Consider the following 27,695-nt stretch of genomic DNA (forward strand, 5'->3'; position numbering starts at 1 on the left):
AAATGTGACATTTGGGACATTTGTTTCCTCTGAGATAGTCTGTGGGTAAATTAGTGAGAACAATTGACCTAGTCTGATCAGCTGTTGAAAATTCAAGGTTCAGTACTTTGTCTCTGAGCTGGTAATATTACAGGAAAGACAGCCTATGAAATTGTCTAGGTGAGATATCTGCATTCCTATGTTTACTGCAGGATTATTTACAGTGGCCAAGATACGGAAGCAACATAAGTGCCCATCAATAGATGAGTGGACAAAGAGGATGTAGTACATATGTACCACATAACATTACCTGGCCATAAAAATGAAATCTTATCATTTGTGACCACAAGGATGAACCTAGAGGGTATTATGCTAAGTGAAATAAGTCAGAGAAAGACAAGTATCATTTCACTTATATGTGGAATCTAAAGAACAAAATAAAAGAACAAATAAAACAGAAATAGACTCATGGATACAGAAAACAAACTAATGGTTACCAGATGGGAGAGGGGTTGAGGGGCTGGGTGAAAAAGGGTGAAGGAATTAAGAAGTACAACTGCGAATTATAAAAATAGTCACAGGGATGTAAAGTACAGCATAGAGAGAGAATATGTTGTAATATATTGTAATAACTATGTATGGTGCCAGGTGGGTAGTAGACTTATAGGGGATTCACTTTGTGAATTATATAAATGTCTAGCCACTATGTAGTTCACCTGAAACTAATATTGCAGGTCAGCTGTAATTGGAAAAAAAAAAAAAAGATAATGGAAAAAGCATGCCCTTTCTTTTGAGAGAACAGATTAAACTACCTAAGAATCAGGAAAAGTGAAAGAGTGGAAAATTTCTGCACTCTTTCTCCCACCTAACTTCTAGAACAATTTTCTTCAGACTTTATAGCTGTTTTTGCTACCACTTGCTGTATATTGTCAGTAGTTTTTAAAAATTGCTTTACAGTTTGAGAAGGCCTCTGCAAGCCTGTCTGTTCACCACAGCCCTGCTTACTGCCCTCTGACAGATGGCGCACTGGAGCTCCGAGCCCTTGGCTTGTCAGGCTCCAGCGCGCAGCGCGATGTGGCGGGTGGAGACTGCAGCGCTGGTGTCTGGATTCTTAGTCCACTGTCCTTTTAGTCTTTCCATGATCTTGATTACGCTATGTCATGAAAAACTGCAGCAACGAAGTATGCTATCGGCCACCCTTGAAATGTCTCAACACCTGGCATACCCTTGCCATAAAAGTCTAATCCTGTGCAGGTTTCAGAGTGAATGTTATAAAACAGGCTTGTCGATAAGCCCGGGCGTTGGCAAACTGTGGCCACATCTGGCCTTCTGCCTGTTCTTAGATGGCCCCCTTCACATTTTTAAGGGGTTGAACATAAAATCAAAAGAATAATATTTCATGGCCCATAATTTTTGTGAATTTCAACTCATTGTGTATAAATAAAGTTTATTGGAGCACAGCCATGTTCATTCGTTGCTGTATTGTCTGCGTTGCTTTAATGCTGTGATGACAGAGTTAAGCACTTGCAACAGAGCCCATGTGAGCAGCAAACCTGAAATATTTACGAGCTGCTCCTTTACAGGAAACATGTGTAGACTCCTGCTTTAGCCTGTTGCTGTGATCTTTGCTTTTCATTGGCATTGAATACAGCCATCTAACCCTTCCAGATCCCTATCTATCCCTTTTTACCCAAGCTCTCATCCTAGATTTCTAACATTCCCTAGTGGCAAATAACCTTCCGTCACTAGGGTGTTTAAAAAAATCAGTTATGGCAAAGTTGTTCACTTTGCCATCTCTGTTAACAGTTTGACCACCACACTTGAACCATCTAAACCTAAACCCATAAGACATAAGTGCCCTTTACAGAATTATAGAACAGACACTGCTAATTCACATCGTCACATTTCTGTTCAGGTTTAGTGTTGTGGTAGAGCTATGCTCTCCAGACTTACCTGGGCAATCACACCTACTTGTCCCAGTGGTTCTCAGTTCTGCCTTCCAGCCCCGCCTTCACAGCACAGTATTGCCTGCTCATTTATAGATAAGAGGCCATGAAACCCACGCCATCTCCTGCAGTCTCTGCTATCTTTGCTTGTTTCAGAGAAGAAATAATCCTGTGTTTTCCAAGGTTGTCCCTCTACCTTGTCTCTTCCTTCTGCCCCATCTTTCTGTCCCATTCCTTCTGAGCTCCCAGATTCTACCTCCTCTTTTCTGTAGAGTCTTCTCATTCTAAAAATATGCAGGTCTCCTTTGTCCTTAAAACTGTCCTCCCTTAAATTTCACACTCCTCAAGCTGCAACTTACTTCTTAGTTTTCATAACCACACTTATCTAAAAAGAGTAATTTCTTCTTCCTCATATCTGCTTGACCTGTTAACACTGGTTTCTGCTTTAACTTTTTTGTTGAATCTGCTCTTAGTGACCTAGTTGTTCTATCTAGACAATAGTCTCTTTTTTGTCTTCATCTTGTTATTGGTGGAAGTAGAGCTCTTGGGGTGCCGTGAGGAAAAGAATTTCCTGAGGCCCCCATGGGAGGATGGGGTTTTGTGAAAAGTGTTATTGATGATGTAAAATTAAAGGAGTTCCTCTCAAAGGTTCCATCTCTGTCCAGTTGCCATGGAAGATGTCCAATCTTGTCTTCTGCAGGGCCAGACTAAAGACCAGTGTCCAGAGTTTGTTCCATCTTAAAGTCCAGTCCAGTCCAGCATCTGGCTAGCTTAGCTTGTGTTCCCAGCTGCAGTCCATTGCATGTGGGGTCTGCATGGTCATGGGCCCTGTGGCTGCGTAAGGCCCTGTGGCTAAGGAGAGAGAACAGGCCAGCACAGGGGCGAGTGTGGGTCACAAATTAAGAGAGCAAATGCACACAAGAGCAAACGAGAGAGCAAGAGCGTAAAAACTGGGGATTTTAATTTTCCAAGATTTTGCGTACTTTTGATGGTCCACCCCTAGCCAAGCCATTGTCTCCTAGCCTAGATTGACAGGCAGGCACCTTTCCTATGCTGCCCTGACTTTACTGCGCTCTGTCTCCCACTTTGTTCAATCCCTTTCCCCAGTGACCTGAAGGAAGTGGACCGGTGGCTCCCTCGGATGTGTGGAGCTGCCCAGATGACCATGTTTATTATGTCTGGCCTCCCTTTTATTCTCTTTATTATAGTGACTAGCTAATTACGATGATAACAATCCTATAGGACTTCTCTGTAGTCATTCCCACTATTAACTATGGCTTTCATGTCAAAACTCTTTATTATCTTTTTTTTTTTTTTTTGGCCAAGGGGCAAGGGGGTGCGCTCCACCCATCCTTGAGCCTCCTGAATTCTCTCAGTGACCTGTCTGCTATTCCTCCCTTTATCCACTCTTGTATGTTTCTTCCTGTGGCCCTTCTCCTTTCCTGCTTTACATTCCCCTTGAGTTACTTCACTGATGCCTCTGACTTTTTCTGACACCTATTTGTTGATGTGCCCTGATCTTTCTCTCTAGCCCTCTTCCCGGACACCAGCACGTAGACATGCTTTACAACTGTCTTGAATTCAACTCTTTTTCTTTCATTGAAGCATGTTTATCTCCTGTTCCTGGTCCTAGTGGATGGCGTCAGTGTCTTAGAGACCGTGGTGTTAGCTTTGGATTCCTCCTTTTCTCTATTTCCTGTATTCATTGGGTCAGCAGATGTCTCCACGTTAGCTCAGATGTAGCTTAACATGTTCTTACCAAATGATCTGCGGATACTTGAGTTCACTATCTTGTGATGTCTCATCAGCTCTGCTATGAAGCCTCAAACTGGTTTCTCAGTTACCTGTCTCCACCCATTTAGTTCATTGTCTATATGGCTATTTATGACATCTTCATAAAAACCTTTTTCCTCCAGGTCAAAACGTTGATTGAATGTTAGAGATTTTACTGTATATGACAGGGCAGAGATCGAGCCTATCAACCTCTCCAGCCCTAACCCTTTTCATGTGCACCCTGTGCTTCATTCCTCACTACATTTGCATGTTCCTAAATAGGCACTGCTTGTTCATGCCTCCATGGCTTCTCCTGTGTTATTTCTGTCTAGCGTGGCATTGTACCCTGCAAGATAGGCTCCTCAGCACTCAAGAACCATGTTAAACAATGTCTTCTAGTGGAGTCTTGGGATCCCCTCCAAATGAATCATTGTCTTCACTTCACTCTGAGAGTACCTCATGGTGCTTTTGTTACACTTACCATATGATGTCACACTCATATCTTACTTGCCTGTCTTCTGTATTAGCTGGTCTTTAGAAATGGGAAGAAAGGGAGAAAAGCAACCATATGTTACACATCTCGGCTATCTGCAATATCTGGTACTTTGTAGTCACCGTGGTGGGTGCTTACTCAAATGAATAGACATGAATTTTATTTTATTTGTTTATTTTGTCTTTATTGATTTGAGAGAGGAAGGGAAAGGGAGAGAGTGATAGAAACATTGATGGGAGAGAACATCGATTGGCTACCTCCTGCATGCCCCCCACTGGGGATTTGGCCCACAACCTAGGCATGTGTCCTGACTGGGAATCGAACTTGCGACCTCTTGGTGCATGGGTCAGTGCTCAACCACTGAGCCACACTGGCTGGGTGAGACGTGAATTTTAAAGACCAAGTGGGAGCCTAGGGCCAGGTAGATTTCCCAGAATGACTGCCGAGCGGGGAAATAACTGTGTTGTGTGTATCCATGGAAGATATTTGGATAACTACTAGAGACTGACTTTTAATTTTTTTATTGTTTTGGTATCTGTTGGTAAATGTTGAATGGATGCTGCATGTGGTCTGTAAGGTTTCTGAATCATTCTGGAGTATTTCACTTTTTTATTTTTGGCTCAGGGGTACTTCAAAGATTTAAATGATAGTTGGCCACTTCCTCAAGGCAGAATCTGGGGTAGGGCATGGTGAAGGAGATTATGAATTTGGGTAGCCAAAAAGAGAGACATGAGCAAGGCAATACAAAACTATGAATTATCTAGAAAGTTCTGTGAATTTTAGTAAACCTAATCTAAAATTTGTTGTTAATGAGTTTTCATCTGACTTAATCAAAACCGAAGAAGAAAACATTTATAAGACTGCCTTAGACTGATTTCTTCTCATTGCTGCGATTGTTCCACCCCTCCGGAGGGCTCATTCCAAATCACCCGCTCTGCGTGAGAGACAGGGAATAGAATGTGGCAAATCAGAGTAAGCCACAGTCTCTGCGAGCTGCGATTTTGCCTTTTAGAGTCTTATTCTTAAGTGAGAAAGGAGAAAAAGGATAGAAGTAAAGTATGGCTTGTTTTCTAGAATAACTTCCCTGTGTTAGTCTATTTTGGCTGCCATAACAAAATACCACTGGTTGGCTTAAAAAAAGTGGAAATTTATTGTTCACAGATCTGGAGGCCGGACGTCTGAAATCAGGGTGCTACTATGGCCTGGTGGGGGTCCTCTTCGAGGGTGTAGACTATTTACTGTATCCTCATGTGGCAGAAGGGCCTGTGGATCTTTGTGGAGCCTCTTTACTAAGGACGCTAATCCCGTTCATGAGGGTTCCACCATCATTTTTGGGGATTAGCATTTTAACATACAAGTGGGGGGCACAAACTTTCAGACCTTAGCACCCTGAATAGAAATGTGGTTGTAGTGTTAGGAGCCACTAGAAAGAGTAAGAGTGCTGGCCTCCAGGACTTCCTTACTCAACTCAGACCAACTTAGGTGTTCTGTTATTGACAAGTAAAGTTAATAGAAATTTCGCTAAACACACTTCCAGCTGTTTGTGAACAATCTCTTTGATGATAAGAAACGGTAACATTTCAAGACTTTGAGGAAAATGTATTGCCTTCCTGCAAGTTTACTGCCAACTAGTGTTCTCGTTATAGCCCTTCACTTTAACTCTGCACCCCAGCATTGTAGGAACTAGCTCATCCTAGATGGTGACTCCTGTCTAATCTTGGTGCCTCAGTTACCCCAATCACAGGTCCTAGTCATTAGTAGTACATATAAAATTATTTAGCTAGAAGCCAGAAGATTCACACGCATGAAGGTCAACAACTTAATACTACTAGGAAGTATAAAGTGCTTCCTACAGGTATATTTCTTCATTGAGCCTCTAGCTGGGCTGAAATGTCTAGACTAACCTTTGTCTTCAGAGATATTATACTAAATTATAGTAGGTTTAAGAAATTGGGCAAAATCATTTAGATGTCAAGGTAGGAATGGTAGAATGGTTTGAAGTAAGGTCGTTGAGATTTTTACCACATTCAATGTCTGGTGTGCCAGACATTGTGTGCATCAGGTACTGAACTGGCTGTTTCTATTTTGTTGTTTTTGCAGAATAGGTATCATTATTTATTTATTTTTAATTGAGAAATAATTGACATATAACATAAAATTATTTTCAGGTGTACAACATAATAATTTGATACTTGTATATATTATGAAACAGTCACCATGATAAGTCTAGTTAACATTTATCAGCATGCATAGTTACCCATTTTTTTCCTTGTGATATGAACTTTTAAGATTTACTCTCAACAATTTCCAAATATACCAAACAGTATTATTAACTATAGTCACCATGCTGTACATTACATACCTAGGACTTATTTATAACTGGAAGTTTGTATATTTTGACACCTTCACCCACTAGCAATCTGTTCTCTGTTTCTGTGAGCTTAGTTTTTGTTTTTGTTTTATTTTTTGTTAAGATCTCACTTATATGTGGAATCTGTCTTTTTAAAAAATTTATCTTTATTGTTGAAAATATTACAGATGTTTCTCCTTTTTTCCCCATTGACACCATCCTCTCAGCTCCCATCCCCCCTTGCCTTCACCGCACTGTTATCTTTGTACATTGGTTTTGCATATATGCATGTAAGTTCTTTGGTTTATCTGCCCCCCGTCCCCTTTCTTCTGAGATTTGTCAAGTCTGTTTCCTACTTCCATGACTCTGGATCTGTTTTGTTCGTCAGCTTATTTTGTTCATTATATTCCATAAATAAGTGAGATTATGTGATACTTGTCTTTCTCTGACTGGCTTATTTTGCTTAGCAAAATACTCTCCAGGTCCCTCCATGTAATCTCAAAGGTTAAGAAATCTTTCTTTTTTTACAACTGCATTTTCATTGTGTAGACATACCACAGCTTTTTTTTATTTATCCTCACCTGAGGACATTTTTCCATTTTTTGAGTGGGAGGGAGAGAGAGAGAGAGAGGGAAACATCGATGTGAAAGGGACACATCGAGTGGCTGCCACCTGCACGACCAACCAGGGCTGGGGACAAACCGCAACCGAGGTACATGCCCCTAGCAGGAACCGAACCTGGGTCTCTCTGGACTGCAGGCCAACACTCTTAGCAGGAACCGAACCTGGGTCTCTCTGGACTACAGGCCGACACTCTAACTGCTGAGCCAAACCGGCCAGGGCTACCACAGCTTTTTTATCCACTCATTTACTGATGGACACTTGGTCTGTTTCCAGATTTTAGCTATTATAAATAACGCTGCTATGAACATAGGGGTACATATATTCTTTCTGATTGGTGTTTCAGGCTTCTTAGGATATATTCCAAGAAATGGGATCACTGGGTCAAATAGCAGTTCAATTTTTAATTTTTTGAGGAAACACCATATTGTTTCCCATAGTGGCTGCACCAGTCTGCATTCCCACCAGCAGTGTCCTGGAGTCCTCTTTCCTCCACACCCTCGCCAACACTTGTTTGATGATTTGTTGATAGCAGCCATTCTGGCAGGTGTGAGGTGATATGTCATAGTTGTTTTACTTTGCATCTCTCTGATGATTAGTGATGTTGAGAATTTTTTATGTCTCTTGCCCATTTGTATGTACTCTTGGGAGAAGTGTCTACTCAGGTCCTCTGCCCATTTTTTTTTTTTTTTAACTTTATTGTTGAATGTATTACAGATGTCCCCTTTTTTCCCCCCATTGACCCCTTCCTCTTCAATCCTGCGCCCCTCCCACCTTCCCCACACTATTGTCCGTGTTATACATATATGCCCATGTTTAAATTGGATTGTTGTCTTCATTTGTTGAGTTGTATAGGTACTTTATATATTTTGGAAATTAACCCCTTATCTGATATATTGTTGGTAAGTATGTTCTTCCACACACTGGGTTCCCTTTTCATTTTGATGCTGGTTTCTTTTGTTGAGCAGAATGTTTTTAGTTTGATGTAGTCTCATTTATGAGTTTATTTTCCTTTCTCTTGCCCTTGGTGATATATCAGTGAAAATTCTGCTACATGTGATGTCTGAGATTTTGCTGCCTACATTTTCTTCTGGGATTTTTATGGCTTCACAACTGCCATTTAAGTCTTATATCCATTTTGAGTTTATTCTTGTGTCTGGTGTAAGTTGGTGGTGTAGTTTCATTTTTTTGCACGTACCTGTCAATTTTCCCAACACCATTTATTGAAGAGACTGACTTACTCCGTTGTATGCTCTTGCCACCTTCATCAAATATTAATTGAGCATAATGTCTTGGGTTAATTTCTGGCATCTCTGTTCTGTTCCATTGATCTATATGCCTGTTCCTGTGCCAGTACCAGGCTGTTTTGATTACAATGACTTTGTAGTGTAACCTGATATCCGGTATTGTGATCCCTCCAACTTTATTCTTCTTTTTCAAGATTGCTGTGGCTATATGGGGTCTTTTTGGTTCCACATGAACTTTGAGAGTATTTGCTCTAGATTTGTGAAATATGCCATTGGTGGTTTAATAGGGATTGCATTGAATTTATAGATTGCTTTGGGTAGTGTGGACATTTTAATGATATTGATTCTTCCAATTCATGAACATGGTATATGCTTCCACTTTTTAAAATGTTCCTCTATTTCTTTTTTCAATGTCCTGTAGTTTTTTGAGAACAGGTCTTTTACCTCCTTGGTTAAGTTTATTCTTAGGTATTTTATTTTATTTTTGTTGCAATGGTAAATGGGATTGATTTTTTAGTTTCTCTTTCTGTGTATGGATTATTGGTGTATAAAAATGCTATTGATTTCTGGATGTTAATTTTGTATTCTGCTACTTTGCCAAATTCATTTATTAAATTTAGTAGTTTTTGGTGGATTCTTTAGGGTTTTCTATGTATAGTATCTTGTTATCTGAATAATGACAGTTTCACTTCCTCCTTTCCAATTTGGATGCCTTTTGTTTTCTCTTCTTGTCTGATCACTGTGGCTAAGACTTCCAGTACTATGTTGAATAAGAGTGGCGAAAGCGGACATAGCTGCCTTGTTCCTTTTCTTAAGGGAAATGCTTTTAGCTTTTGCCCGTTGTATATGATGTTGGCTGTAAGTTTGTCATATATGGCCTTTATTATGTTGAAGTATGAGCCTCTAGTCCCACTTTTCAGAGAATATTTATAAAAAATGGGTATTGGATTTTGTCAAAAGCTTTTTCAGCATCTATTAATATGATCATATGATTTTTATCTTTCATTTTGTTTATGTGTCATATTACATTTATTGATTTGCGAATATTGTACAAGCCTTGCATCCCTGGTATAAATCCCACTTTGTTGTGATGAATAATTTTTTAAATATATTGCTGGATCTGATTTGCTAATATTTTGTTGAGGATTTTTGGCATTTATGTTCATCAGGGAAATATTGGCCTGTAATTTTCTTTCTTGTAGTGTGTTTATCTGGTTTTGGAATTAGGATTATGTTGTCCTCATAAAAAGAACTTGGAAGTCTTCCTTTCTTATGAAGTTTTTTAAACAGTTTGTGGAAAATAGGTGTTAGTTCTTCTTTAAATGTTTTGTAAAACTCCTCTGTGGAGCTGTCTGGACCAGGGCCTTTGTTTGATGGAAATTTATTGATTACTCTTTCAATTTTCTTAGTTGTTACTGGTTTGTTCAGGTTTTCTGACTCTTCCTGGTCACGTTTTGGAAGATAGTATGATTCTAGGACTTTGTGCATTTTGCCTAAGTTGTCGAATTTGTTGGCATATAATTGTTCATAGTATTTTCTTACAATCCTTTGTATTTCTAGGCTGTTAGTTGTTACTTCACTTCTTTCATTTCTGATTTTATTTATTTGGGTCCTCTCTGTTTCTTGGTGAGTCTGGCTAAATAAAGGTTCATTAGTCTTGCTTAACTTTTCGAAGAACCAACTCTTGGTTTCATTGATCTTTAGTATTGTTGTTTTTTTTTCTTGTTAGTCTCTGTGTCATTTATTTTAACTCTGACCTTTATTATTATTTTCCTTCTACTTTGGATTTTTCTTTTTGTTCTCTTTCCAATTCTTTGAGTTGTAGGGTTAGATAATTTAGTAGACACGTTTTGTTGTTATTTCTTGAGGTGGGCTTGAAATGCTATGTATGCACTTTCCTCTCAGGACTGCTTTTCCTGTGTCCCATAGATTTTTGTGGTGGTGTATGTTCACTTTCATTAGTTTCTGGAAGTTTTTGATTTCTTTATTGATCTTATAGGTAACCCATTTATTTTTTTATAACATGTTATTTAGCCTCCAGGTATTTTAATGTTTTTGAGTGTTTTTATTGTAACGGATCTCTCGTTTCATGCCATTGTGATCTGAGAAGATGTTTGATATGATTTTAATCTTCTTGAACTTTAGAGACTTAGTCTGTGTCCTAACATGTGGCCTATAGTTGAGAATGTTCCATATACACTTGAGAACATCTATATTCTGCAACTTTGGGGTGAAATGTTCTGTAAATATCAATTAAATCCACCTGATCCAGTGCATCATTTAGGGACTCTGTTTCTAGAAGATCTATCCAGTGATGTTAATGGAGTGTTAACGTCCCCTACTATGATTTTATTGCTGATTTTAAACTCTCCCTTAAAGTTTTCCAGAAGTTTTAAAATATAATTTGGTGCTCCTAAATGGGGGCATATATGTTTACCAGGGTAATATCCTCTTGTTGGATCAATCCTTTTAATATTATGTAGTGATCTTCTTTGTCTCTTGTTATGGCCTTCATTTTGAAATCTATTTTATCAGATATGAGTATTGTTACCCCTGTTTTTTGTTTTTTTAAATTTCCATTTTCATGGGATATTTTTTTCCATCTCTTCACTTTTGTCCTGTGTGAATCTTTTGTTTTGAGGTGGGTCTCTCGTAGAGAGCATATATGTGGGTCGTGTTTTCTGAGCCATTTGGCTAGCCTGTGTCTTTTGATTGGATCATTTAATCCATTTACGTTTAAGGTTATTATTGATATGTACTTATTTAATGCCATTTTTTTCTTTATGTCTGTGTTCCTTTCTCTATATTTCTTCTTCTTAAGGAAGTGCCTTTAGCGTTTCTTGCAGTGCTGGTTTGCTGGCCTGGAACTCCTTTAGCCTTCGAACTGGCTGTTTCTATAGTGAGAAGAGTGAAAACAGTTGTTTTTAGAGTATGTTATAGTGTAGCTTTATTTTTGAACTCTTTTAGCTTGATGCATTGCTGACTTTTTGATAAAATTTTAATTAAATCAATTACTTTCTTTGTATGTAAATTATATACTGCTTTCTTAAATTTGATTTTGATCATCTGTGGGAACCTAGATACGCTAAACATTTGAATATTTATTGTATTTACTATGAGTCTAGGCAAAGATGATCAAGACATGGTAGGGATATCATTTTCTTGTAACTTTTTTTGTGGCCAAAAGAATAATTTTCAGTGTGGAGAATTAAAGAAATTTAGATTCTTTATTAAACATACAAGTGATTTTTTTCATCCCTTGATATTATCATCACCAGAGCATGTATCAAATCAGTTTTGGAGGGTAATACCTTACTTAATGATGTACAAGAATAACTACATAGATATGTTGCTATTTTTCAGGCATGCAACTTTGAAGATGTATAAAAAATAAATTATTAGACCTTTGACTCAGTTTTTTTTTTTTTTTTTAAGATAATTGCACAACCTAGTAATTTATAACATTTATCTTACTAGAAAATGCTCGTTAGGCAAATGAAGCAAAGTAGAAAGTCTAACCAATATGAGTGTAATTCTTTTATTTTATTTTATTTTTTTATCCTCACCCGAGGACATTTTTCCATTTTTTGTTCAGGTAGAGTGGGAGGGAGAGAGAGGAACAGAGAGAGAGAGAGAAACATCGACGTGAAGGTGCACATCGAGTGGCTGCCACCCGCACAACCGACCAGGGCCGGGGACAAACTGCAACCGAGGTACGTGCCCTTAGCGGGAACCGAACCCGGGTCTCTCAGGACCGCAGGCCGACGCTCTAACCGCTGAGCCAAACCGGCCAGGGCTATGAGTGTAATTCTTAACAGGGAAGTTTCGGGAACACTCTAGGGGTGGACATGGGATACGTGGCAGTGGATCAAGGTGCTAGTGAGGTGATCTACAGTACCTTTCAGATCTTGTATTTGATGAAAAGCCACTGTAGAACTTTAATGGAAGACAATAACAGTTAAAATAGGATGCAACTAACAAAACTTTGGCAGTGGTGTTCAGAAAAGGCTTGGTGAGGGCAGTGCTGTGGTTGAGAGTTCACGGAGGACCAGATTGCGGTCATCTGGTGGGAGGTGGCAAGTGTCTTAGGGAAGTTACAGTAGAACTATGGAGAGTGTACAGAAAGGAGTGTTCTGGGAGGCAGTTTAATTTAAGGCAGATGGGCCCTGGCTGGTTTGGTTCAGCAACTGGAGCGATGGCCTGCGGACCAGAGTCGTGGGTTTAATTCTGGTCAAGGGCATGTACCTCGGTTGTGACTCGACCCCTGGTCTTGGTTGGGGCATGCAGGAGGCAACTAATCGATGTATCTCTCTCACATCGATGTTTCTCTCTCTCTCTCCCCCTTTCTCCCTTCTTCCCTCCCCACTCCCTCCTTCCCACTCTATCTGAAAATCAATGGAAAAATATCCTCTGGTGAGGATTAAAAAAAAAAAATTATGGCATGTGGGAAAGAAAACCTTGCCAAGTATAATATGACGTTTAATCAGTGTATCATTATATCTATTGTAGGGGTTGCAGTTAAATGAAAAATACATATATATAGCCCATACCACTTCCAAATATGAGAAGCTCTTTATTTTATAGCTAGAACTTTGGAGTAGGAGTATAGGGAAACATAACTGTTGCTCAGGAGTTCATCATCCATTTTCTCTTTTAGCAAAGTTTTCTTTCTTGTGGTCATTCTGATCATCATGGAACCTCTCAAAAAATTTAACATCCTTATATATATATATATTAAAAAATACATTAAATTAATTGATTGCAAAACATAAATTGCCTTATGAAAAGTTGTTTTTGTTTTATTTTCGATAAACGTGCTTTCTGTTACAATCTTCAGCTACATAGCGAAGAATAAGTAGGATGTGAGGGCTTCCGCTTCCTTCTCTCCTCCACTGCAACCTTGGGCACTAATGTAGCGTGGCTGCTTTGATAGCTCGCCTCCACAATAATCCTCCTCCCTCTTAAAAGCCTCACACCAAAGGACAATGCAGAGCATTCTTTCTTGCAATAGATGGTAATTGTGTGCTTAGTTGGGATCTTGCTGTCATAGCCACAATCACTGTGCTATTGTGCAGGGAGGCTGGGTCACAGTAGTTATTGTGCAGGGTAATGAATGCTGTTTACTTGGGATGCGTTGTTGCCGGCATCTGTGGGTGAGAACACGCAGTCACTGTAATTTGCCTGGCGAAGGATCAAACTGGTATAAAATAACATTATCTGTTAAGCAAGTTAACAGTCACAAAGAACTATTGATTTCTTTTCACACAGAATTTTTAATGAGAAACTTCGAGTAATAGAGATGGACGATGTGACAACAGCTACCAAGTGTGTGTTGCCTAGTAAGCCCTATTTCAATGTATTTAGGGATTGGATTTACATATCTAGGAATTACGGAGCTGAGAGTGTCACTCTGCATGGCTCTGCTCTGGCTCAGGTTGGGAAGAGCTGCTTAACCACAGTTAATGACATACTGAATAAGTGACATGACTGGGGTCAATTAGGACTTAGGCTTCCTGGCAGTGTCCCCTTCATGCAGCTTCCAAATGCCGAAAGCGTAATCATTGTGAATGTAGACGCCCCTTGTCTAGTTCTTTTACCTACGTGAGGAAAAGATATTTTTTTATGTAGTTGTTGTAAAGGGATGGTACTTAAATCTCGAAGCTTGCTGAAGTAAAAGGAAACATTTTGCTCTTTTAAATAACCTTGGTGATATTTTGCAAGGATCTTAGAAATCCCAGTTTTAGAGCTGATTATTTTCTTGACAAACTACATCCCATAGTTTCTTTCTTTCCACCCTGCTGCTCATTTTTAAACACTTTCAACTGTGTGTTCATTAGCATTGCTCATTAAAAGTGATTTGGGGAATACATTTCAAAGCAATCCTTTTTATGTTTTTCTTCAGGTTTTATCAAATTTCCAGCAAATAAAAACCTATCTATTGCTTAAATGTGAAGTTTACCCTCATTTATATTTTTTATTTATTTCTTCTCATCCTGTTGAGTATATGTCTAAAAGATTGCTTTTTAGGAAAGCGGATTTTGACTAGTGCAGTAATTTGTATCCCTTGAAAGAAGAGGAAGTGATGTTGGTGTGACTTGCTCAAGTTTTTATAGTCTGTGATCTTTTTCATGATCCCAAGAACTTAGAAATAGCAAGGGCTGAGTAATTTTGGAGGAGAGGAATACATTACTTAGCCAGGTGAGATAATGTTAGAATGAGATTATCTGCCCATTGCAGGTAAAATTCTGGTTTGTTCCTTATCTTATAGTATTAAAGTAGTAATATGTATAAGGTCTACCTTTAAATGTTGTAGGAAGAGTGTATGTTCAAATGGAAATTTGGAAAATATTTTTATAAAAAGAAAAAAAAACAGTAGATCACCAATTAGTTTCTATACTGCCATAAAAATTTTGGCATAAATTTTGCTGTATATACCCTTCTGTGATTTTGTATCCTTTTTTTGTGTAAATCTTGTTTTGGACTCAAGGCCATTCAGAAACACAATAGTCACTTTAAGTTTCTTCCATAATTAAAGAACAAGTTTCTGTAACATTTTTTGATCAATGTTTTCTGATATTAATTGAAGATTTTAGGAAAATTATAGGATTGGGTATAGTTAACATCAAGAACATTTCCCACAATTTCTAAAGATTATAAGTGTCTTTGAATTTTTCAAAGCAAATTTTCATTGTTATACAAGCATATTGGCTTTAATTGAGGTGAGACTGATTTACTTTTTCTTAAAGGAGGTGTAAATGTGACCCTAATTCACAAATGCCTTTTTAAACATATTTTCCCCAAGAGAAATGGAAGTTAAAATATTCTTATGAAAAGTTGCTTTGTCTTTTCATGTTTTTGTTTTTGTAACCTCTTCCCTTTCTCCCCCTGACAAGTCAACATCTGCTTCCCTGTCGCTAACTGCTGCTGTTTATTTTCTGCTTCTGTGACAGCTAGCCGATGGCGGAGTCTCTTCTCTTCAAATGTCTCACTGGCTTTTCCTTATAGTCCTGTTGCAAGACTCAGCCCTTATAGCAATGGCATTAATACTCCCAGCTTCTCTAAAACCTCAAATAAAGCAATACTAACACCTGAAAGAACAGGTAATGTTTCAACTTCTTGACTAGCTGCTTGCTTTGTCATTCAGTTACTAAACACAGCTTAAGTATCCATCTTTCATGGAAAAGCCTGAGGGTAATCATATCACAATGGAGAGTTTGCACTGCACACTTACTTTGGGTGCAAAAAAGGTTAATTTGTACCTGAACACCATGAACCTGCTCTCCACTGAGTGTAGGCGGTGGTCTTCCTAGTCAGCCAAAGTATATGTGCATAGTCCACGTGTTTCCAGGTGCCTGGTGTGCTCTTAACATGAAATGTCAAACACAGTTCAGGCATTTTTATTATGAGCCAAGAATATAAGGATTTTATATCTTGTTCTAAGTTTTATTTTTTCTGGTAGCTTTTTATGCAGCCAGGGCTACACAGAAAATAGACCTGGTAGCTTTTTGTGGGATGAAGGTGTCACCATTTCCCTGTCTGTCTCAGCACTGGTGTGATTCCGTTCCCGCAGCTCCCCCCGTGGTCCATTCTTCCTTGGTCCTCGTGTCTCGGGCCGTTTTGCCTTTTCACTTTCACGAGCCACTGCCAGTCTCCCAACTGCTCTGCTCTCAGTTTCGAAGGCGGTGTAGATGCTTCTGTGTGTTATGTGTTCCTTTTACTTGCGGTATTCTTACTCATTTGTAGCACTATCGTTTGTACCTGTTAAAAAAAAACACCCAGACCAGATTAAAATTTAATTTTAAAATATATACTAATTACTCATGAGACAAGCATATCTGATTACTAATTAGAAGTGAACATAGATATGTATTCTTATACAATGCCTTTAGATATATTCTTATCTAATGAGATGCAGATTTTAGCATTAATGATTTTCTTTCTTTGTGGTAAAAAAGGAAATCTATCTTCTTTACAGTTTATATTGGTCACTTTTTGGTGACATAAAAACAGGACAAAATCTGCTGATTGTTGATAACATGAATTATAAAACATAAATATCTGTTCTTTAGACTAAATAAAAGTATGTCTTTTTTTTTTTTAGGTTACACTTCCAGGGGCTCCCCGCTCAGTCCCCAGTCATCTATAGACAGTGAGCTGAGTACTTCAGAACTGGAGGATGACTCTATCTCCATGGGATATAAGTTACAGGACCTCACTGACGTGCAGATCATGGCTCGTCTGCAAGAAGAAAGTACGTTCTTTTTAGACTAGAAAACTTTTTGAACTAGAGGCTTCTACTTGAAACATAAGGACATGGGGAGTTTGCAGGTATTTCTTCCCAGGTAGTGGGCAAACAATTAGATTCTTTCTGTGATACTGTCCTACTTGGTAGGGGGGCAGTTACTGCTTCTCACATTCTCACGAGCATTGTTAGGTGTTAGGACAAGGTCTGATCGAAATGCAGGGATATGAAGACCGTTGCCCGATCGCCACTGCAGAAACAGTGTGTCCGTTTCTTAAAAACCAGACGTGATTTCCACAAGCCCAGCACGTTTCTCTCGGGTGTTTTTTCACAGAGCAGTGGGAGTTTGTGTTCACACAGAACCTGTACTGAGTGTTTACAGCAACTTTATTTCTAATAGCCAAAGCCTGGACTGAACTTCAACATCTCAGTAGGTGAATGCTTAATCCCACAGTGGTGCCTCCACATTGTGGAGCACTACTCACCAGCAAAAAGGAACGACCATTGATTCATACAGTGTTTTGGATGAATTTCCAAGGAATTATGCTCAGTGAAAAAAGATCATCCCAAGAGATTGTATACTATATAGTTTCATATATATAACATTTTGGAATGACAAAATCTTAGAAATGGACAGATTAGTGATTTTTCTGGGTTAGGGATAGGGTGTGGGGTCTCAGGAGGGAGGTGGATATGGTTATAGAAGGGCAGCACAAGGGATTGCTGGGGGTTTGGAACTATTTGTTCAGTATTTTGACACTGGTGGTCGGCACTTGATCCTACAGGTGATAAACCTATATAAAACTCATTCTGATACATACACACATACATACATGAGTAAAACTGGGTTTGTATCACTGCCAGTATTCTGGTTGTCATTTTATTCTATAATTTTGCAAACTATTATCATTGGGGGAAACTGGGCAAAGTGCACAAAGGAACTCTCTCTGTATTATTTCTTAGAACTGCATGTGGGTCTATAGTTTTCTTAATGAAAATTCAGTTAAAATGCATTGATATACTTCTCAGAATAAATAATTATGGAAGAGAAGATCATTGAAAATGGGGCAGTTTATCCCTGGTTCTGCAATCAAGTTACAATAAATTATCCGGGAGTGAGCACTTCGAGGATATTCATGGCATAAAAAGGCACAACAAGCTGTGGATCACGGAGCTGGGCGAGGCTGTTTCGCACTTATCTTTTAGGCCAACAAAAGTAGCAACAGCCAAGTATCATTTAAGCATCACAGTTTCCTGCTTTCAGAATTAGTCAAGGCTACTATGAGAAACATGGTAATACTTATGCAGAATTTAATAAGATACATTTTGAGGGTAAAAGTGAGTTTTTTGGTCATTTTTAGTCACAGTAAACTAACAGTAACTCTACATCTCTATGTCTAAAAGACTGGATGTCAGTTTTCAGAAGTGAAGTAGTTAAGGATAGACTACTTTAAAAAAAAATTGTGGTAGTACAATGAGATGAATAACTAGAAACTTACAGTTTGACTGTTTTTAGATGGTTATCATTTAGGATGACCCAAAACCATTGCGTTATTGAAGTGTCAGTATGCTTTGAAAAAAATAATATACATGACAAAAAGAATAAAAGAGAGGTGACCTTGTTAGAAAATATTTGTACCACTGGCTTTGGACTTGACTTTGACCTTGAGAGTCGGGGTGAGGAGCCTCAGGAGTTCCTACTTGGGCAGAGCTTTGATTATGCCAATTGTCTACCTCCTAGCAAATGATTTATCATGATGATGAATAGTATTTCTCAAGCAGCCTTCCTAAGTACCTCTCCTCGGAGTTCAGAAGGGATCATTTGGGGAAACTGGCAGACATTGATGAATGATAGTAGTGTGTACTATAATCTTCACTGCAATTGGGGCAATCTTTTTGCAAAACAGGATGTCTGTTTGATAGATAAATGTATCTCTTACATTGGGATTTAATAAACTAAACAAGATCATGGGTCTCCGGTTTACGTCATAGGGCACAGATTTTCCTCTAATATTTGAACTTAATTTTTGATAGATTGAAAAGTCTCTTAAGATAGTACTATTTCTTGCTGTTTTATAGGTCTCAGGCAAGATTATGCTTCCACTTCAGCATCTGTGTCAAGACACAGTTCCAGTGTGTCACTGAGTTCAGGAAAAAAGGGGACATGTAGTGACCAAGAATATGATCGATTCAGTCTAGAGGATGAGGAAGAATTTGATCATTTGCCACCACCTCAGCCTCGTCTTCCAAGATGTTTACCTTTCCAAAGAGGGATTCCCCATTCACAGACTTTCTCCAGCATTCGGGAATGTCGGAGGAGCCCCAGTTCCCAGTATTTCCCTTCAAATAATTACCAGCAGCAACAGTGTTATTCACCTCAAACCCAGACTCCAGACCAGCAACCAAACAGGACCAATGGAGGTAGGTGACGGTGCCCTTTTGGTATTAAATGGCCTCAAGATCAACGTGAATAGTAGGTAAACATTTCTCAGATTTATTAAGTACATTGTCAAGATTTTGTCAGTTTGGTCTAAATTTAAATCTGTCATTGGCCGACTTCTGATGACATGTCCCAGATTTATAGACTTAGGGCTTCAAGAACACCACGTAAGGTAGCTGGCACAGGATGAGCCATAAATGGGAGCATCCTGATGTTGCTCCTTCAGCTGTGGGATGGGCAAGGTTGTGCCAGCTGGGGGCTCTTGGTGGACCTCCGTGGAGCCCGGGGCACTAATTCACCTTTTCTCACCTTTCCCCCAGCCTCAGCCTCTGACTACGTGCTCTTAGCACAGAGTGGTGGATGGGTAGCGGGGTGGGGACAGTGCTGCTTGGAGAGGATGCTGTTTGTCACATCCAGTTTAGGGGAAGTTGGGATGTGTCTTTCCCTCTGATCCTGACATTTAGAATTAAGATCTGTGTAGCAGTAGGACAATGGAGGCTGATATTTGGCATGTTAATGGGAAGTTGATCTGCCCTAATGTCAACGTGGTTGGAGTATGTATCCTCCTCTTGTGTATTTTTCTGTCTTTCTCTTCATTTGTCTTCCTTCATCCGCTCTCAGGAGTTACACTCCTTGACTTCCAACAAACTATAGGGAGAACAGTCATGTAATATTCTATGCCTGGTATGTTTTTGTATTAATGACCAGTGACACACAAATCCATGTAATACGGACAAGCAAACCATATTTATACAGTATAGCTTTTGATGATGTAGCATCATATCTCCAAGCTGGGGACAGAAGTGCTCGAGGAGGTACTTTTATAACATTGCAAAGCTAAATATAAATCATATTTGTGATCATCTGTCACCATGTATTTAGTTTTTACCCTTTCTTTTTGTGTATGTGTGTCATTAATGCTAACTGAGAGGTAATTTGAAAATATTGAAAATTTTAGTCATAATTTCTTTTTGTACCTTCAGATTTGAAAGAAAATAGTGGCAGCTAAAGAATGTCCTAATGACTAATTTATAGAGCCTTATAATAATATCAGACAACATATCCCATATGCCCAGTGACAGTCACAGCCTTATTTTACAGTTGAGGGAGGGAGCACCCAATGTCCTTCCTCTGAAGGGCTTGTTGTCAGGTGTCGGAGAACATCACATCCCAGTCGTCAAGCAGATGCTAGCTCTGCATCTTGATTAGTATTGTCAAATGGGATCACTGTCCGACCTTAGAAAAGTGGTTTTAACGTACATTAAATACCATTGTGAAAAGGATCAGATGTCCCTGAACCTGTGCTGACTCCGTGTAAGGAAAGGGGAGCCCATCACCGCCTAGTGTCTGGCTGGTAGTTGTATGGTTCCTAAAAGGTCTGGTTCCCTACAAAGGAAATGGGATACAATCACAATTTGCTGCATTGACTTCTAATGCACCAGGAGACCCTGCGTTCCAGTCCTGCCTGCCACCCAGGGCTTATACAGGTTTCTCATGGCTCTAACCATCGACTTTACTGGCCATAAACTGTGAACAAAATATCTCTCTTTTAGAAAACTTAGGTATGATTTCACCACACCATCTGGTCTATATTCTCCCAAACTAAGGAAATGATGACTGTTACATTGGCAAGAGTAAAAGTGGTGAAGACAGCGAATAAAGGTTGTCTCGCCCCAACCACTGCCTTTAAAAAAAACAAAAAGCGCCCTGGCCAGTTTGGCTCAGCGGTTAGAGCGTTGGCCTGCGGTCCGGAGAGACCCGGGTTCGGTTCCCGCTAAGGGCATGTACTTCGGTTGCAGTTTGTCCCCGGCCCTGGTTGGTCGTGCGGGTGGCAGCCACTTGATGTGTCCCTTCACGTCGATGTTTCTCTCTCTCTCTCCCTTCCTCTCTCTCCCTCCCATGCTATCTGTACAAAAAATGGAAAAATATCCTCGAGTGAGGATAAAAAAAAAAAAAATAAATAAAAAAAAAAATAAAAAAAACAAAAAGCTTTTATTGACATATGACTTGGATATCAGAGCCTTCATTTGTTACCATGGGATATTATTTGAACAAAATTGTGAAATAAGAATGGTAACTGAAACTTACCTATCAAAGAGTTTTCTAAAGTACCAAAATAATATAGATAGGAGAAAATAATTGTTAAATCATTGATGCACTTTAAAATAATTAAAAATAAACCAGAAGTGTGTTACTTATGTTTATTGCTTTGGTAACCTAGGTTGAAAAGAGACAGCTCTTAAAAGTTGTAATATTTCTAGGGATCTTAGAATGAAAAGAAGCACATTTGGAGTAATTTGCCAGATATAAAAATGACTAAATCTTACAGAGTGGTGAGTTCTGATTAGTGTTTTACGGTATATATTAATAAAGATTAATATATCAAATAGAGCCCTGGCCAGTTTGGCTCAGTGGTTATAACGTTGGCCCACGGACCAAAGAGTCTCGGGTTCAGTTCCCACTAAGGCCATGTACCTCAGTTGTAGTTTGTTCCCGGCCTCGGTTGCGGTAGTGTGGGTGGCAATCAGTTGATGTGTCTCTCTCACATCGTTGTTTCTCTCTTCCTTTCTCTCTCCCTCCTGCTCTATCTTAGGATAAATGCAAAAGTGTCCTTGGGTGAGGGAAAAAAAATCAAATAGAGTTGGAATGTGTGAAAAAAAACCCATAGTTATTTGTGGTTCTCCAAAGTTCAACCCAATCTTTTAAAATGCTATTTTAAAAAAATATATTTAATGTCTTATTTGAGAGAAATTAAATTTAATGTTAAATTTTCCTCCTTAGGATGGATATGGAAAAATAGATTGAGAAACATGGTCTATACTATAAACTCAGTGCAAGCTGAGGACTGTATCTGTCTAACACACTGTGGTATCCCCAGCATCTTCCAGAGCACCTGACATGTAGTGTATACACAATACGTCCTTGTTCCCTTGGTCGTTCAGAGTGGGGATGGTGTCCTAGTGGGGGACCAGCATGCTCACAGGTACGGGAGTGTGGAGTATTTGGGGCTTCCTTTGTCCACAGTGGTTGGACAGTGGGCTGAGAGACAAGGGCAGCAGGAGGTAAGGCTGGAGAAGTATGTATATAGGGCTGATACCTTGAAGAGTCTCTTCTAGGCCATGCTTGGGAGCGTGAACTTTCAGATGAAGGTGGGGGAGAGTAATAGGAAGAATGGAACTGGCTATATGGAAGATGGGTTGGAGGAACAAGATGGGGTGCATAGGTGATCAATTAAGAGGATTTTGTGAAAATGTGAGTGATAATGATGTCCGAAGGAGTGGATATTTATGAGGCAGAATTAGGAGGAATTGGAGTCAAGGGTGAAAAACACAGGTGAATTTTAGGAAATTCGGTAGATTTCTGGATTAGGTGGCTTTCTGGACGGAGCTACAATGAACAGATCTAAGTAATATAGAAGGACCTGTGTGTGAAACACAAAGAAATGAGTCCTTTTTGTACTTGCATGGGTTTTGGCTTAGTATTTAAATATAGCCTTTGTTTCCTGAGCTTGAGTGACCTGAATATACATATTTTAGTGTTTCTTTTCTTTTTCCTTTATTTTGGTGTGTAGAGGGTGTATTGATAAAGAGAAAACTAGGCAGTTGCAATCTTGCAACACTGAGATCTTTGCCTGACACTCTGCTGCCCCTAAGTGGCAGAAGATGTACTTAGCAGGGGGAAAGAAATGGAAGCATTCTCCTTTTCAAACCTCCAAAGGTTTGGTGGCATACTCATGATAACTAAAACTTTTCAGAAGTTATATGGTCACGTTGATGTGATCAGTGGATTTCTCAAAACATCTCAAGTTTTAATTTTAATAATTTCTTCCATTATGATGTGCTAGCAAAAGATCCAGTGTTTTTATTAACACGTAACAATTTCTAGAGTTTTTAAAAACCAAATGGCTGTGAGAATATGTTCTAACCTCACTTAGACACAATTTTATTCACTTACTGCATATGAACCAATAGATAATTGTTTAATCCCTACCTCTTTTTACAGAACTCATTTTTTTAAAAAATAGTTTATTTGGTGGAACCTTTCTGGAGATACTGAGTGTGTTTTCCTATACAGAAAGTTAATTCCATTAATGTTTTATAATTCATAATGTACATGATAATTTTTATTTGTCATTGAGCAAACTATGATTTATGTTTGAATGTACTTTTGAAAGCTAGTATTGTAGTAGGCATAAAATTTGTGATTTTGAACCCAGTAAAGATGTTTTCCCTTCCAGACAAGCTCCGAAGAAGTATGCCCAACCTGGCTCGGATGCCGAGTACGACGGCTGTCAGCAGCAACGTCAGTTCTCCGGTCACCGTGCGGACCAGTCAGAGCTTCGACTCCAGCCTGCACGGGGCTGCAAATGGGATTTCAAGAATACAGTCTTGTAGTAAGTCCAACAATTTTAGTTTTTTGGTAATTTTTAATTAGTTGTAAACCATTAGACAAGTATCTTACTATTCCATTTCTTCTTCTTTTTCTCTTGGAAATACTACAGGAAACTTTTCTCCTTGTCTTGTGACTCCCCCCTCCCCCCACATTAAAGTTGAGTAGTATTTTTACCGGTGCCTATGTTAACAATTAAAAGTCAGTAAATTATATGTAGTCCTTTATATCCAAGGATAGCAGTAGAAGCATTAAATGGTGATTAATTTGCCTACTTATCATATAAAATCTATTTTCTTTATAGATCTGCCTCTTTCTGTCAACTCGATACCTTTACTCTGACGAAAACACACTTCTTCTTTTGTCTATTGTTTTTCACCAGTTCACGGCTTCCCCCCAAAAGCAGTTATATTTTAGTGTGTCTAAAGTAGTATTTACCTACTCCATTGTAGCTTACCACACAGTCTGTCATTCATTTTCTGTGTTTTACCCAGCAACAAATAGTGCAATGAGTGTTCAGTCTGGTGTTCATGGTTTTACTTTTTCAAGGGGTGTGATGGTTCCAGGTGCCCCTCACCATTCCTGCACATGCTGTCTATATGGGTAGTTGCGGTTAGTCTGAGCCTGAGCCCTGGGAAGCGGACTCAGTTGCAGTATTGATGTGCCCATGCCTGGGAGTTCTGAGTGTGCTCAGAGTGGGCTGGCAGCATCACCAACCAGATGTGTTAAGTCTGCACCCAGAGTGGTTCGCGCCCTTCTCCCTCGTATCCAGTTTTGGGGCTCAAGTGGTGTTTCCCCAACATGTGATGGTTTTTTATTTCTTTGTCCTAATTTTTTAAGACAAAATAACATTTACTCTGCATAGGAACTGTGCTAACTGGTTCATATTCATTATTTTATTTAGTTCTGCCGACCGTATGAGGTAGTTTGAGTTCCGATTTGCAGATGAGGTTCAGTAACAGTTTTCCCAAGGCCACGCAGGTGAAGAAATGGAGATGGAAACAGTTCTTATTACCAGTTCTGATTACCTCAGAGTTTAACTACCGTGGTATTCTGACTCCCACACACTGTTCTTCTCTCCCCTTCATTAGCCAGTTTCCTCCTATCTGCCTTTATAATACAGCCCAATACCTCTCCCTTTGAAAAGGTCCCATTGATGACCCTTAATAGACTGTCCCATGTGCCCCTACAACATATCTAGATTGTATTAGATATCTGGTGTTTACCTCTGTTATTGAGTGTGTCATTCTTTAATGTCAGTATTTTTATCTTTTATACTGATTGTCACTTCCCTCAGGGCTTGGACCATAGTTTATCTGATTTTCTGTTCCCAGTGCCTGGTACATAATGAGCTCTTAGTACATGTTTGAATGAATGAATAAATGAAGGCTGTAGGGTTGCATTTGGGGGCTTGATTTATTAATATTTGAATTAATAACTTGGGTGAAGACAGTCTATGAAATTTACTAATTGTGGGAAACAAAAAGGACTACTAATGAATTTTAGGTCAGGAGTTTAGGACAATGGGCCAAATAGACCATGATTATATCTGACATAAATACACAGTTCTGTACTTCAATGCAAAAGTAAATTGTATAAACGCAGAATGAGAAAATATGGTTTGACAGTAGTAAATATGATGATGTTTAGGGATGTTTGTTAACTCTCACTTGTGGGTTAATGGCATGATTTGAGTGCCAGAGAAATGTATGTAAACCAAAAGAGAATAACAAAGAATGGCCAGTTTTGATGGAAGGCCTCAAAAAATAATGAGAACATGTCAAAAGAATATAGGAAACAATTTGAAGCAGCTTCCAATGATGAAATCTGGGACAATTTGAGCCACAGAATAAGTAATTATATTAAAGGATTATAACCCACAGATTAAATAATCATAGGTCTCTATTTACTTGAATAAATAAATAGAGAATAGGGGAAATTCTTCTTTATGTTAGAATTCCTATTAATAACGGTAAAAGACCCCAGCCTGTGTGGCTCAGTGGATTGAGTGTTGCCCATGGACCGAGAGGTCACCAGTTGGATTCCCAGTCTGGGCACCTGCTCGGGTTGCAGGCTCGATCCCCAGTAGGGGGCGTGCAGGAGGCAGCTGTTGGATGATTCTCTCCCTCTCCCTTCCTCTCTCTCTCTCTCAAAAGATCAATTTTAAAAACATTTTTTTTTTTTTTTTTTATGAAAGGGTAATAGAAATGAAGAAAATAGGAAAATCATTGTTTGTAGCCAAGCATTGTAATGAGAGAAAAAACCTGAGTGTTAATGTGTAATAGAAGGTCAGTCATAAACTTGATTCAAATCTTAGGATTCCTAAGCATTATTTTTATTCCTAAGCATTCAAAGCAGATATTCTTTACACATTCTAAGTTTACATAATGAAGATTCCTAGTTCTGGACTATTTTACTTTCTGGAAAGAACAAAGTAGGACAGAGAAATCTGGAAAGGCAGCATGATATAGAAGGAATGGCACAGGATTTGTAGTGTTCATTGTTTGAGTTTGGATCTTAATCCTAAACTCTTGGGCAGGTTATGTATTCTTCCCGATTCTTGTTTCGCACTTGTAAAATTAGGATTCTGTCTATTAATTTAGTTTCTCTATATTTCATTTTAATTATTTCAGTTTTTATTACAGTTGACATACATAGTTTCAAGTGTACAACATAGTGATTAGACATTTATATAATTTAGGAAGTGATTCCCCTAATAAGTCTTGGTACCCATCTGATACCATACATAGATATTACAATATTATTGACTGTATTCCCTATGCTGTTCTTTACATCCCCATGACTATATTTATAATTGGCAATTGACTTCTTAATCCCTTCACATTTGTCACTCATACCCCCACCCCCTCCCATCTGGCAACCATCAATTTATTCTTTATAAGTTTGTTTTTGTTTTATTTGTTTTATTATTTAGATTCCACAAATAAGTGAACTCATATGGTTCTTGTTTTTCTCTGATTTATTTCACTTAGCATAATACCCTCTATGCCCATCCACATTGTCACAAATTGCCACATGAATAATGGTTCATTCTTTTTCATGGCTAATATTCCATTGTATATATGTACCATCTTCTTTATCCATTTGTTTAAGTGATGGACATTCAGGTTGCTTCCATATCTTTGCTAATGTAAATAATGCTTCAAAGAACATAGGGGTGCACATTTTTAAATTAGTGTTTTATATTTTTTTGGATAAAGACCCAGAAGTGGAATTTCTGGCTCATAAGGTAGTTCTATTTTTAATTTTTTGAGGAACCTCCATACTGTTTTCCATAATGGCTGCACCAGTTTGCAATCCTACTAACAGTACACGAAGTTCCCTTTTCTCTACATCCTTGCCAACAATACTTGTTTGTTGATTTTATTTTTTAAATCCTCACCCAAGGACATATTTTTTCAAATATCTTCAGATAGAGTGGGGGTGTGGGGTAGAGAGAGAAATATCGATGTGAGAGGGACACAGTGACTGGTTGCCTGTTTTATATGTCTGTTTTTATGCCAGTATCAGCTGTTTTGATAATGATAGCCTTTTAGTATAGTTTAATATCAGGTAGCATGATCCCTCCAACTTTGTTCTTTTTTTCTCAAGATTGCTTTGGCTATTCGAGGTCTTTATGGTTCTATATAAATTTTAGGTTTATTCTAGTTTGTGAAAAATGCCCTTAGTATTTTGATAGGGATTACATTGAATCTATAGATTGCTTTGGGTAGTATGCACTATAATGATGTGAATTCTTCCTATCTGTGAATATGATATAGCCTTTCATTTATTTGGATCTTCAGTTTCTTTCTTCAAGGTCTTAGAGTTTTAGAGTAAAGGTTCTTCCTTTTTAAAATCAAGGTGGGTGGTTATTGTGTATTGGAGAGTTAATAGGATTATTAGAGCTATTTTGCTGAATAACTGTTATAGTATCATTTCATTTCAAATGATAGTGATTGAAATTTCATTGAATTTGTAGATAAATTTCAGGAGAATTGATGCCTTAACAGTACTAAGTCTTATAATTCATTAAAATGAATACCTTCATTTATTTTGATCTTCTTTCATGGCTTAGCAATGTCTTATGGCTTTCTGTGTAGAGGTTTTATAAATCTATAGTTAAATTTATTCCTAAGGATTTGATTTTTTAAATGTTTTTTTCAAATTTTAGTTTCTACTAGTTTGCTGATATTAAAAATACAGTTGCTTTTT

At 38.5% G+C, this 27,695-nt stretch overlaps 1 protein-coding gene across 8 annotated transcripts in view; it reads left to right on the forward strand.

Moving 5' to 3' along the window:
• The window catches only part of SLAIN1 (SLAIN motif family member 1), a 63,925-nt gene that overhangs the window by 31,242 nt on the left and 4,988 nt on the right, over positions 1-27,695 (forward strand). For all 8 annotated transcript variants that reach the window (XM_036250187.1, XM_036250188.1, XM_036250189.1 and 5 more), the window contains 3 exons: positions 16,511-16,660; positions 18,731-19,072; positions 23,329-23,484. In XM_036250187.1, coding sequence (XP_036106080.1) covers positions 16,511-16,660; positions 18,731-19,072; positions 23,329-23,484 — 648 coding nt within the window. The remainder of the gene's footprint in view (positions 1-16,510; positions 16,661-18,730; positions 19,073-23,328; positions 23,485-27,695) is intronic.

The sequence above is a fragment of the Molossus molossus genome, unplaced genomic scaffold (genome assembly GCF_014108415.1).
Source record: "Molossus molossus isolate mMolMol1 unplaced genomic scaffold, mMolMol1.p scaffold_m16_p_9, whole genome shotgun sequence".
NCBI lineage: Eukaryota > Metazoa > Chordata > Mammalia > Chiroptera > Molossidae > Molossus > Molossus molossus.